The sequence below is a fragment of the Frankliniella occidentalis genome, unplaced genomic scaffold (genome assembly GCF_000697945.3).
Source record: "Frankliniella occidentalis isolate FOCC.00 unplaced genomic scaffold, Focc_3.1 Scaffold145, whole genome shotgun sequence".
Classification (NCBI taxonomy): Eukaryota; Metazoa; Arthropoda; class Insecta; order Thysanoptera; family Thripidae; genus Frankliniella; species Frankliniella occidentalis.
The window spans coordinates 289,184-301,725 of NW_026267272.1; the positions used below are offsets into that span (position 1 = coordinate 289,184).

Sequence of the window (12,542 nt, forward strand, 5' to 3'; positions counted from 1 at the left end):
CCGCCCCGCCCCGCCCCGCTAGTCACCCCCATTACAGGAGGACCTGACGTGACCACCGAGTGCGGCACATCGCGATGACGTGCGGCTCCCCCGCCGGGCCGGGACCGACCGGACCGGCACCCATTGTCATTGAAACACGCGTCGGAAATAACACGTCCACAGGACAAGGGAAGCCAGCGCCAAGTTGTCCCGGTCCCGTCCCCCAGGGGTGGGTTATAGCGCCGGAAACAGCTGCGGCCACGTGGGCGAAATCAACCCCCGCAGGGGTCAGGCGGCCGGCGGGCCTCGTCAATCATCACAGTGGACCTCTCCGATCTGATACACCAGCAAGCAAGCAAGCGCGTGAGCACGCACGCGCGCGCCCGCCCGCACACACACACACACACACAACACTCACACTCACACTTCAAACTATGTGCGTTATTTCTGTAATCAAGCGTTGGTTGTTTGTACACAATTAGGACGGCGCGCTCCTCCTCTCTCTTTCTCTCTCTTTATCTCTCATTTTTTCTCTCTCACACACAAACATGTTGTGCTATAAGTTTATTGGCGCCGCCCTCGCATGAGAGTGACGCGGCGGCGGCCCGCGCTTTGTTTGGCGCGCACCCCGATGATGGTGCTGCTGCTGCCGGGAGCCCATAGTCCGGCCCGCGCGAGGCCCGGCCCGGCCCGGCCCCGGCGGCCGCAAGAAGCAATGGACACGATGGGGGAGCGATAAAGATAAATCGTCGTGCCCTTTCTCTACTCCTTCTTCCCTCTCGGGTAGCCGCAGTGCAGGAGGATATCGGCTCACGATCTCCCCACCACCTCCTCCCTCCCTCCCTCCCCTCGGTCCTACCCTCGGCCGCGAGGGAGGCCCCGCCAGAGCAGCCCCGCGCAGCTCGCGCAGCTCGCGCAGCCAGTCAAGCTGAACGCCTAAAAGCTCTCCAGATAGCGGTAATTACGACCCTCTGATGCGCAGTTCTTTGGCATCCAGGGCCGGTTTAGAACTAAAGTTTCCCGCGATGGAAGGAGTTGTTACGTAATTCGGAAAGGGCCCCCTTGGGTGTTGCAGGGAGGGGATTCTAGGATTTTACCCATATAGTAAACAAAAATGTATTTTTTGTACCCTGGAGGAAATCATTGTGAGCTTGCTGTTGTACATTTGGTACATGCCCCCTAACTTGTTTTGGAGATGGGTGGGTTTGACATGCTTCGCGTTTGAAAAGGGCGCCTTTAGGGCCATTAGTGAGTCGATTGATTCTTCACACGACGGATGCCTATTCGCACAATAGAGGCCGAGTGTTTACAAACTTAACCTGCTGTCCTGTCAGACGATGATCTATTTACTCGATTGTGCTGTCATTTTTAGCGTTCATCATGCAAATAGACGGCAGAATTTCAGCACTGCGGGAGCTTTCACAACTGAGGCTCATAAACATATTCAATCAAATCCCAGGAAAGAAAGATTTGATCATTGATGTACCCTTGATGAAAGCTCTCGACAGGATTACTGGCATATCTGTTTTAAGGCAAGTTGTTCTGTTAAAAGAAGGAATTATTTGAATATTTCCTCGTATAGTAGCATTTAAAACATTATCATCTATTTTTGTTACAGAAAGCATGATGTTGACAAGATATTTAAACTAGACAGTAATGCTCCTCACAGTTCAGTCAACAATCAACGTATTTATATGATTATGTCAGATCTTATTTCTGCCAAACGAGTCTGTGACCAAGTAAACGCTGAGCAGAGAAAGGATCTAGATTACCACATGATTGTTGTACCTCGGAGGTATGTCCTTTGTCCCTATTTACTCATTTGACAGGCATGCAAATGCCTGCATTGATACTCATACTCACATAATCTATGTTACTTACTCAGGCTAGCAGCTATTGATCGTCTTCTTGAGGAAGAGGGTTTGTGGGGGAGAGTGAAAATTTATATGTTTCAATGGGAACCCATTCAATTAGATATTGGCCTCATATCCCTTGAATTACCCTCCCTATTTCCTCAATTGTTTGTTGATGGTGATCAAACCCTCCTCCCAGCTGTTGCGAAGTCTTTGTGGTCACTTCAAATGCTACTTGGGCGAGCCCAAGTAACCATGACTTTTGGAAAAAATGCCAGACAAGTGCAATCCATGACTGAAGTAAGAGCTATTACAAACTTTCCTTTAGTTTCCTCATTATTTTCCTTTAAAAAAGACAGTAAAGAAGGCCTAGGGAAAGAAAAGAATCTGGAGCTTATCAAAATTCTTTCATGTTTCAAGGTTCTCATGAGCCAACTTGGTGAATCAGATAGGCCACAAACTGACATAGGTTGTGTGGTCTTGGTAGATCGAGATGTTGACTACGCTGCAGCTCTTTTAACCCCTGCGACCTACACAAGTTTAATGGATGAAGTTCTTGGTATTCGGAGTGGGGTTGTTGAACTCCCAAAGTCAGACAGTAAAGCTGGTGAAAAATCTACAATGGGGTGAGGATTCTTTTTTCTGATCAAAACAGTGGTTTTGTCATTTTTTGCAATTTATTGTTGTGCAGAAATGCTCTTACACAAGCTTTCGATTTTCAGTCACATGCTGAGCAGTGAGGATGAAATTTACAATCAAATCAAAAATCGCCATTTTTCTGATGTATTTTCCTTCCTCTCTCTGAAAGCAAAACAATTTTCTAATGAGTATGACCACAGCAAAAAAATGGCTCTACATGAAATGAAACAATATGTTTCTTCAAAGCTGAAGGCTGACATGGCTCGAAAAAGGGCTCTTGCAATGCACATTGCAGGATGTGAGGCTGTGATAACGGCTATTGGTTCAAGGTACAGTATTTAAGTTTGTTTGTAATTATTTACTATTAACAATATTGATCCCGCTCTAGATAAATGAGGAGTAACCCTAGTTGTGCACATTGTTTTTAGATTTGAAAGCCTTCAAGATATGGAGCAAAATATGCTAGAAGGAATAAATCGCCGTAGTGTACAGACATTCATCGAAGAAAATTTGGTGACTGGTGGTGGAGGAAAGCTGGCCAATCTGAGACTAATGTGTTTATTTTCTCTTACACAAGTATGTTGATTTCCTGTTCTCATCACCTATCTCCATTGTTTTATATTTACCTGTTACCAGTGTAATGTTTTAATGTATTACAGGATGGGTTGTTCTCCGAGGATGCATGGTCACTCAAAACTCAATTCCTACATGCCTATGGTTACCAACTTCTTCCAGGCCTTCATAATTTAGAGAACCTTGGACTTCTGACATCATCCACTGGTAGTTTAGGATCAGGACTTGTGACAGGATCTGTTAGTGATGCCACTGGTAGACTTGCTAATAAAGTAGCACAAGTTGTCTCGCTACCTAAAAGATCATCCTTTCAGGTAGTAATTAATTCATCTAAATTTTTAATTCATTAATTTATAATGTTGTGGAAACTTTTAAAAGTTTTTAATTTCTATTATTTTTACTAGGTGTTACGTCAGAAATTGAAGTTATTCTCAGCAAATAGAGATGATTTAAATTTGAAACAACCCACTGACATGAGCTATGTTTATGGAGGTGCATATGTTCCAATTATATGTCAATTGGTTCATATGTTAATAAAAAAGGAGATTAGCTTTGACGACATAGTTAATCAGCTCATGCCTGGGTCAACTGTGACTCCGACTAAAGCTTCTACAGATTTTATTCCTCGTTCATTTCTCATTTATTTTATTGGAGGTGTAACCTATGCAGAAGTTGCTGCTTTTCAGCTTCTTGAAAAATTGACTGGTACAAGAATTATTGTTGCAAGCACATCTGTTGTCAATGGAAGCAGTCTAATCGACAGTGTGCTATAATTTGTTTGTTTTATGTCATTACAAAAAATATATCTTTATTTACTTGTTTTAATTTTAAAATATTTTCATTAGTTGAACCAATTTTTCCATCATGAACACACAATTTTACAAGAGAACCCAGTTTTTATTGAAAAAAAGAGACAGAATGAAAAAAAAAAAAAGAGAGATATTGCTTAGGCCCACGAATATTTTTATTTCGAATTTGGCGGGTGTGAACCGTTCCGTGTCGAGCATTGATATCCTGCTCTCTGATTGGACGATGCTCATCTCCTTCCACAAATGTGGTATAGTCGGTGCGACGTATCTGAAGCCGTAGTCGAGCTACTTGCAACCATATTCAAACGTTCAGAGTAGCCTGAGCAAACTGTCTTCATAGTCTTCAGTCTGCAAGATCTTCACAGCCATAACCTTATCACTTTGAAAGGGTAAAAATTGATCAGAATGTCGAAAAATAAATTGAATTTAACGCTTCGACCAGGTTCTCTAGAACCTTTACCACTGACGCCTCACTCAGAAAACGAGTAAGTACCACTAATTTGCTTCAAAGCTTGAAATAAGATACCACGGACCTGTTGGTTCATTATCAGCATAGTCAGAAATATTTCTTTGGAGATAAATTTTGTGTTTTATTGAAGAATAAAAAAAATCACTAATTGCTCCCCTATTCATGCGTAAGACTTAATCGTGCAATGTTTTTGGCTGTGTTATGCGTGCAATTCACACATGTAATGTTTGTTTTTTTAGGTTAGATGTATCAATGTATCAAATGTCATGTTAATAAATACCTACACAATGTTGTTGTTGATTTATGGCATTTCGACTTATCAGATGAGTTTAATTTCTGTTCTAGTTCTGGGCAGTCATCTATAGATAATATCCAGGAGCGCATTGAAGAGCTTAATATGAATGACACTGAAAAGAAACGTTTGGAGAATTTTCTTTGTCAAAAATCTGCCATTGGTGAACTGACAGACGACGACTTGGAAAAATTAGGTGAATTGGGGGCTGGAAATGGTGGTGTCGTTATGAAAGTAAGACACAAAAAGAGTGGATACATAATGGCGAGGAAGGTAAGCTGGAATGAGTCATAGGATGTGTGTGAGTAATGAATAAAAGCACGTTTACTTATAAATTTTACCACCTTTTTCTTTCTAGTTAATTCACTTGGAAGTTAAACCTGCTATTAAGAAGCAAATCATAAGAGAACTAAAGGTTTTACATCAATGTAACTTTCCTCACATCGTAGGCTTCTATGGAGCATTTTACAGGTACTCTGTTTACTGACATTTTACTTAATCAGTCAACACTCGTGTCTAACAATCTTTATATTTGGATTTACAGTGATGGAGAAATTAGTATTTGTATGGAGTACATGGATGGTGGCTCTCTTGATCTTATTTTGAAGAAAGCTGGTCGCATACCAGAACCTATTCTGGGCACTATAACTTTAGCGGTTTGTATATTTGAACATCTCTTACATCTTACATATGCCTTGGAAATAATTGTATTTCTGTTTGTTATTTTAATTTTAATTTTACAGGTTTTGAAAGGTTTGAGCTATCTTCGAGACAAACATGCAATCATGCATAGGGATGTGAAACCTAGCAACATTCTTGTCAACAGTGCAGGGGAAATAAAAATTTGTGATTTTGGGGTGTCTGGTCAACTTATTGACTCAATGGCAAATTCTTTTGTTGGTACAAGAAGTTATATGGCTGTAAGTTCTCAGATACTTTGTCAGAAAATGTGCACAGAATGAGAAATATTTGTGAATCTTTTCTAAGTCTCTCTTTCTTTTATCTGCAGCCAGAGAGATTGCAGGGTACTCACTACTCTGTTCAATCTGACATATGGTCTCTTGGATTATCCCTTGTAGAAATGGCTATTGGAATGTATCCCATCCCTCCTCCTGATGCATTAACTCTTGCCAACATTTTTGGTACTAGCTACGGAATTAGTGAAGAAACAACAGGTACCTCACTAAACGCAAATAATAGTAAGTGGAATTGCAACTCTTCTTGCATTTCCCTTCACTGGTGCTTGTGCTCAATTCTACAATTTTCATTTATCTCAGGTAGCAGCAGTAGTTCAAGCAATGGACCAAGACCAATGGCAATATTTGAACTACTAGATTACATTGTAAATGAGCCTCCTCCCAAGCTGCCCTCTGGACTGTTTTCAGATGCTTTTAAAGATTTTGTGGAACGTTGCCTGAAGAAGAATCCTGAAGAAAGAGCTGATCTAAAATCACTAATGGTATGTATGCTTCTTTTGCCAGAAAAGTACTTTACATTGCCACATTGAATTGTAAAATGTACTCTCTATGAAAATTTCCAGAATCATGAGTGGATAAAGAAAGCAGAACAGGAGAGAGTAGAAATTGCCAGCTGGGTGTGCCAGACCATGGACCTGAAGCCACGGACTCCAACTCGAATGGTGCCTCTTCCATCATGAATTATGAATTATCAGTTGTCAGATCATTGTCAGTAACATTCCAAACTTTCAACTGTGACTTTCGTGGCCCATTCTTTCAAGTTAGGACTTTACAAACCACAATTCCCAGACAGAAATGCGTAAACGTTTGATGGTATTTTACGATTTGGCCCTGAAGGGCTCTGTGATTTTCACAATAAATTATTTTTCCCTGTTCAGTGACTTTAATTACAGTCACTGTCTCTGTTTCAGTGATGCACATTATTATTATCATCTATTCCTGTTATTGTTAATACTTTTATTGTATTGGATTGTACTGAGATCATGAATACAATTACCTATTAACCAATGGATATCATCTTGTTATATTTGAAATGTCCACTTAGTTGCATGTAATCAAAGGAATATCGTAAATGTCCCTGATGCAACAGTGGACACTTCTTATCTTGCCTAGAAATTGTTGCAGGATGTTCTTCAAGAACGAAATTTTTGAAATTGTGTGTTCTTAGCACAGAAAGAGTCTTTTTGTCAATTTAAATTTCTTCAATTCTTTCTGTCAGCTTGCTGTCAAAAATTTACTCTCGAATTTTAATACTTCTTATGCTTAAATGAACTTAAAATTTAATTGTAAGTTATACCAACTATTTTATGCCAAGCCTCCTGACTGGTTCCATATCTATGTAAAAGTCTATAATATTCAATGAATTACGTACAGCCAGCATGATATGTTTGCGTAATGTCTGTCTTAACCAATCTTCATTTAGTTTTTGAGTGGAAAGTTGTAGCTTTACTTTGCTGCATCTGCATCTCTCAAGTACTTAACAAATACTTGATGCAGCTTATGACCCGTGTGTAATTTTGAAGGGCTGTGTCAGTTCAAGTGACCGAATATTCATTAATATATCTAAAATTATTTATTATCTCTTAAGACAACCCTCTATTAAGTGGACACCTATGGAATTCTGTGAGATGAATGTGTTTGTGTTAAACTTAATGTGCCCGTGAGTCTTCGTTACACTCAGTCATTCATTCTATTTTAAGATAAGTTGCAGTATGTATGCAAAACTTTTGCTGGATTTCTTGATGAGATTGCATGTATTATGTTTTATTATGTAACTTCAATTTATTTTATCAATCAGCAATGTTTTATCACAAAAGTTAAGAAGGAATTTTCCCTTGCTTTTAATCAGTTATCAGCCGAAACAACCATGCAGTTGTTGTTCTCTGTGATCATAGTCAAACTGATTGTATGTTTGAGGGCTTTTTGGTGGCATCTGCCTGATGGTCAAAAGCTGAGTCTTCATTTATAATGTATTTAATATTGTAGTGCTTTTTTTATATGTTTAAAATGCTGCATAAACTGTTGGCAGTTTTTATTAATCGTGCAAAGTAGATATTTTATATTGATATGTACCTGTTGATAATTTTGATGTTGTTGGTGCAAACTTGGCTCTTCAATCCAGTTTGAATGTACATTTATTTGTGCATAAATGTGTGTTGTTGTTTTTTTTTTTGTTTTTTTTTTCCCCTTAACACAGGGCTCTTTCACCTTCCAGCACCCTAAAACCTTTGCTCTTTATTTTTGAGTTGCTTTTGTCTCAATGGTGCAGAGAGAGGTTATATTGGAGATTGTATAATTGGTCTGTAATGGTTTTTAATTTTAATGCTTCAATATAAAACCAAAAGATGAATTTCTTTGAAGAAATGGGATTTAGTTAGCAATTGCTTAAAGTCTGAAGCTCGGCCTGAAGTATATGCAGTATTGCTAGTGTGAATTGTGGTTGGACAAATTATGTTCAAGGTCTTTTGCTAGTCAGTACATTGATCAGTAACTAAATTATTTTCACAATGATATTTGCTTATTGTAGTATCACAGCATCTGGTTGCAATCATTTTCCATTATCATTTCACTTCTCTTGCCTTGAATTTTTTAGTTTGTCATCCATGCTGTATGATGTGAAGTCCTGCTTGAGACTGAATTTTTATTTCATGTTCTACTGCTCTTGTCTTATAGCTATGATTACGGAGATGCTATATTTTGCCCTCTTGTTACCTGCTGTCATGTGTCTAATCTAAGAAATGTAAGAAACTACGAAACCACCTTTGTCAAGATGTATCATCATTTCATCGTTGTATTAAATAAACAATAAAATAAGGTGTAGAAGCCACAAACAAATGTTCTGCGTCGAGCTGTAATTTTTTTAAAAGGATTTTTCAGCCCAAGCACTATATCAACGTACAAGCACCTCTTCAGTTGTGTTATTGTAAAGAACGACACATGTTTAAGTTTGGTGGAGGTGCTGACGGGGGTGTACATGTTAAAACCCCTGTAAGGGGTACTCGAGTTTAAAACCATTGACAAGTACCTTCGCCTCTTACAGGCGGTACTTGTCTTGGAGCGTTGCCACTGGCAGGGCGTAGCGGCGGGCGGCATCTGGCGGCGGCGCGGCGCGGGGCGCTGCGCGGCAGGCAGGCAGACTGCTCGCTGCTCCGCGCGCTCCGCTCCCGCCGGCCCGGCTCTGCTGGCCCGACCCGGCCCACTCCCCGGCGGGCCGCACGCACTCCACTCGCAGCCCCGCTCCCGTCCGCGCCGCCGCGCCGCCGCGCCGTCTGTCCCGCGTCCGCGTCTTCCGCGCCGCCGCGCTCGCGACGAGAGGTGCGCCGCGCGCCGCGCCGCCTTCCCCCCTCGTGCGTGTGCAGTGCTTGTGCAGTGCTTGTGCAGTGCTTGTGCAGTGCGTGGCCACTCGGTGGTCGTGATGAAGGTGGCCCTGGTGTAGGTTGTGAGGTGAGGCGGCCCTCCCTCGGTGAGCTATGGCTGGTGCCATCAGGATTACCTCTGCCGGTGCTGGTGCTGCTGCCCCCCTGGTCCTGGTCGTCGCCGCCGTTCGCCGTTTGTAAGTCGATGAGATGTATACCTTCTGCCTCCCGGGTGGCGTCCGATTGAAGACAGGATGCTTCACGCTGGATAATTTGGATGGTTCGGCGGGCACCTTGAAGGATCTTCCAGAAAGTACGTCTGTTTTCCCCGGATTCATTCTGGCAAATTACGGGAGCTGGGCGCCTGCGAGAATCCGGGTAGGCCACCCCGCAGTACACACATGCACTGCAGGCAAGATTCTGCCTACCTATCAGGCGCTTTGGGAGCTCGCACAGGCATTTTCGTAACTGCGAATGACGAACGTACTTTCTGGATGTTCCCTAACAAGATTATAGAGCAGACGTCACTAGTTCCAGAAATAGGCGATATGACCTATAGGCATAAATGTCGGGCGCAAGTGCTAAGGTCATACATGGTACATTGCTGACTGGCAAGTTGCTGTATTTCATATGTTCAGGATTTACTCACATAAACGTGTGTTGACAAGGAGCCATCTTTTTCTTCTGTCACCTGTAAACGGAGAAATCAAAAGTTCCGCGTTGTCTGGCCAGAGCGTATGGCATTTACAAACGCTATTAACGCATGCAGTACGGTACTTACCAAAGTATAATCGCGAAGTTAGGAGTTTGTTCACGCAGTGGAAGTCCTCGGACCCATGACTATTGTTGCAGGGCGGGTTTACGTACCGTCACTTAGCATGGCGCCTTACGACCCCGACCCAGCCAGTAGACCAAGTAAAAAGCCTCATGGCCTTCACACCCTGAAATTTATTTATTTTTAAAAGCGGTGTGAACAGAACTTAACAAACTAGTGTATGGGGTACGGTTTTTGGGTGGGCTTGGGCAACCTTCATCGTTCCTTTTCTCTCTTTTGCATTCCGTTGAAAATTATGTTTTTGACGTAAATTGGGATGAGCGGTTAGCTTGAACTTTCTGAAGCGGTTGGCATTGACAAAACGTAGTGTTCTGTTACACCTGCTGAACAGGAAGACCCAACCTACTTTTTTCTCTTCAGAGATGAGATGAAACTACTTAGGCATGTACTGCCGGCAGGGTGTACACATACACACCACTTTGAGATCAAGGCTACATTTTTGACACCTGCCTCATATTTTTATGCGGAACGAGAGTAATTGGTTCTGATGGACCTGTGTGTTTGTGTATGCTGTCATGCTCCCCAGTCAGATTCTGCTTGGCGGTTGGCTGCTCCCGAAAATTAGGCCAAAATTAGCACGTGTTGGTGCCAATGCTCCGCGCGCTGCGACGACATAGAGAGAGAGAAAGACGGACAGACAGAGAGAAAGAAAATCAAATGGAGCGAGAGAGACAGAGAGCGGCAGAGTGAACTAGAGAGACGGAGAGGGCGAGCAAGACCAGGAGTGGGGGCTCTATTAATACGCACGCGATAGCTTTGTGAGAATGCAAGTTTGCGCCGTTGACCTGAGCATGGCGCATGGCGTCTGGTCTCAGGCGGGGGAGTTCAAAGGGATAGCAAGTGGATCAGAGGGAATGACTGCCGAACAAACCCGGTGGGCGTGCTGGCGTACTGACCGCCGCTGAACGCCGCTGACCGCCGCTGACCGCCCGCCAGGTCACGCACGGCCAGCAGGCAGCTCCTGGACAGCACCGCACCTGCACGTGCACCACCGCCCGTGCACCGGTACAGTGCAGCGCGCTTCTACTGTACGCGGGCCGTGGATGTGAAATGTGAAAAGCGATTCCTCGGCCCCACCCGGCCGCCAACTCGCCCGTCCCACATTACCTCCTTTCCCTGCATGGCCATACATTACAAAGGGCTCCACTGCAAGTCAAGGAGTGAAGCAAACTCGCTCCCGGGAGAGCGATGTTGTGAATCCAATTTCGTGACTCCGGGGCAGCGATATCAATTATATCGCTCGTTTCCAGTCCGTTTTCCGACACTTTTGGTTGCGAATAAGACTCATTTTGAGTCATTTTCGCAAATATTGCTCATTGTTTAGTGTCGTTTTGCGACGTTTTCAGTTATGAATTAGACTCATATGGAGTAATTTCGCTAACGTCGCTCTAACAGAGCGATTAAAACACGTGGTTCTACTCTGAAAACTCAACACTGTACATACATTGTATGCTGTTATATCAGCAATCATTGATAATATCATCATGTATTGTACTCGGTTGAGTTGTCAGAGTATTCGGTCAAGAGATATCACTCTAATTTTTGAAGCCTTGGTGTATCCTGGCCCGCTCTAAAAAAAGAGAGATTAAATTGAGCTTTTTTTTTTTGGAGTGATATACCGTTGCGATTGCACGCAGTGGCGTGCATGCCGCCACGCGCATTCGAATGCACCTCCTGCGAATCTCCTGCAGACTTTTGCCAGGAGCAGGCCTGTGGGCCACTGTAACAGGTTTGATATGGCGTGACCGCTGAGGAGAACGCCCTGGCGCTCGTCAGAGTGCGAGCTGAGCTGCCGGCGGCTCCCGGCCCGTTCAGAGACCCAGAGCAGAGCCACATACACTCGCGCTCTGCGCTCGCCGAGTTACGCTCCTTTGTTGTGGTCATTAGGGGCACAAATCCTCACAGGTATGGCCTACCCATGATCACCTGCGCATTTTTGTTTGTATGGCGATGGAGTTTATTTTCTGCTTATGAGTCTACAAAGACATTTTTTGGGGGGAAGGGGTGGGGAGAGGAATTTGCACAGGGCTGCACATCGCGCAGAATAAATCGTTCGCAATTACAAGACCAGCCGAAGCCCCCCACCAGGCTTTATCCGTGCAAAACGCATCTCTTAACGAAAATGTGAACAAAGGAACCATTTTGGGCGTCGTTCTCCGACTGGCACGTGTGCGAGGGGTTGCCTACCTCGCCGCCGCCTCCATGTAGGCGTACCTGCTATGGGGCGGGGCGGGGCGGAGCAGCACGCGGATATGCCACTATCTCGGAGCGGAGTGCGACAACCATGCGGGTCTTCGCCTCGCTCGTTCGCCAATTCGCCAGTAGCAGCAGGCTGTCGCGCGTGTCAAACCTGTCAGGGCGTGCGCCCCCTTCCTCTCTCGCATAGATCAGAGAGCGTAAAAGAGCGCATCAAAGCAAGGAAAATTGCCGTGGTTGCAGGCAGTTAATTTCCGCGTCGAGTACACAGAAAATGTGTATGTACTATTTTGTGCACGCACCCATGAAAAATCCCTGTGCATATGACTTAGTCCGTTCTTCATAACAATATTAAAATAAAAATCTTGCATGTTTCGACCTCTGTAAAATTTCCACACAATCATGTAAGACAGTTGCACATAAGCCTTCCAAAGATTTGGAAGTGTTGTGTATAGGGCAGTACAATGAGGAGACCTCCTTGCTTGGGTTTTTTGATTATCAGGCAAATTGATCCTGTGCTTTCTGTTTTTTTCGTTAAGCGTTCATTATTTATGACAACGCATT

General features: G+C 43.5%; 2 protein-coding genes and 1 long non-coding RNA gene across 4 annotated transcripts; 2 read left to right on the plus strand and 1 right to left on the minus strand.

Moving 5' to 3' along the window:
* The first annotated feature begins 1,580 nt into the window (after positions 1 to 1,580).
* Positions 1,581 to 3,869, plus strand: LOC113212525 (vacuolar protein sorting-associated protein 33B). The gene is made up of 7 exons (XM_026431258.2): positions 1,581 to 1,774; positions 1,865 to 2,132; positions 2,253 to 2,458; positions 2,555 to 2,800; positions 2,900 to 3,047; positions 3,131 to 3,358; positions 3,449 to 3,869. The coding sequence occupies exons 1-7, from the start codon at positions 1,674 to 1,676 to the stop codon at positions 3,815 to 3,817; spliced, it is 1,566 nt and encodes a 521-aa protein (XP_026287043.2). The 5' UTR covers positions 1,581 to 1,673; the 3' UTR covers positions 3,818 to 3,869.
* A 288-nt stretch (positions 3,870 to 4,157) lies between these two features.
* On the plus strand, positions 4,158 to 8,426 carry LOC113212512 (dual specificity mitogen-activated protein kinase kinase dSOR1). Of its 2 annotated transcripts, none has more exons than XM_026431239.2 (8): positions 4,158 to 4,338; positions 4,668 to 4,887; positions 4,973 to 5,085; positions 5,159 to 5,270; positions 5,358 to 5,534; positions 5,624 to 5,789; positions 5,892 to 6,073; positions 6,155 to 8,426. In XM_026431239.2, the coding sequence occupies exons 1-8, from the start codon at positions 4,259 to 4,261 to the stop codon at positions 6,269 to 6,271; spliced, it is 1,167 nt and encodes a 388-aa protein (XP_026287024.1). In that variant the 5' UTR covers positions 4,158 to 4,258; the 3' UTR covers positions 6,272 to 8,426. The 2 variants fall into 2 exon arrangements, with proteins under 2 accessions (XP_026287024.1, XP_026287023.1); XM_026431238.2 differs by having other exon boundaries at positions 4,159 to 4,338; positions 5,624 to 5,813.
* Positions 8,427 to 9,321: 895 nt separating this feature from the next.
* On the minus strand, positions 9,322 to 10,011 carry LOC127750164 (uncharacterized). Its single transcript, XR_008011549.1, has 3 exons — positions 9,729 to 10,011; positions 9,597 to 9,638; positions 9,322 to 9,500 (listed from the first exon to the last, which is right to left on the minus strand). It is a non-coding gene; the product is annotated as an uncharacterized LOC127750164 (long non-coding RNA).
* Between the last annotated feature and the right edge of the window lie 2,531 nt (positions 10,012 to 12,542).

Excerpts from the sequence above, each read along its gene's own strand:
- LOC113212525 (XM_026431258.2), top strand. The coding sequence starts at position 1,674 with ATGATTATGTCAGATCTTATTTCTGCCAAACGAGTCTGTGACCAAGTA. Across the intron at positions 2,133-2,252 it reads AAGTGCAATCCATGACTGAA|GTTCTCATGAGCCAACTTGG; the intron begins GTAAGAGCTATT and ends TCATGTTTCAAG. Across the intron at positions 3,048-3,130 it reads GTTTATTTTCTCTTACACAA|GATGGGTTGTTCTCCGAGGA; the intron begins GTATGTTGATTT and ends AATGTATTACAG.
- LOC113212512 (XM_026431238.2), top strand. The coding sequence starts at position 4,259 with ATGTCGAAAAATAAATTGAATTTAACGCTTCGACCAGGTTCTCTAGAA. Across the intron at positions 5,086-5,158 it reads TTCTATGGAGCATTTTACAG|TGATGGAGAAATTAGTATTT; the intron begins GTACTCTGTTTA and ends TTGGATTTACAG. Across the intron at positions 6,074-6,154 it reads CTGATCTAAAATCACTAATG|AATCATGAGTGGATAAAGAA; the intron begins GTATGTATGCTT and ends GAAAATTTCCAG.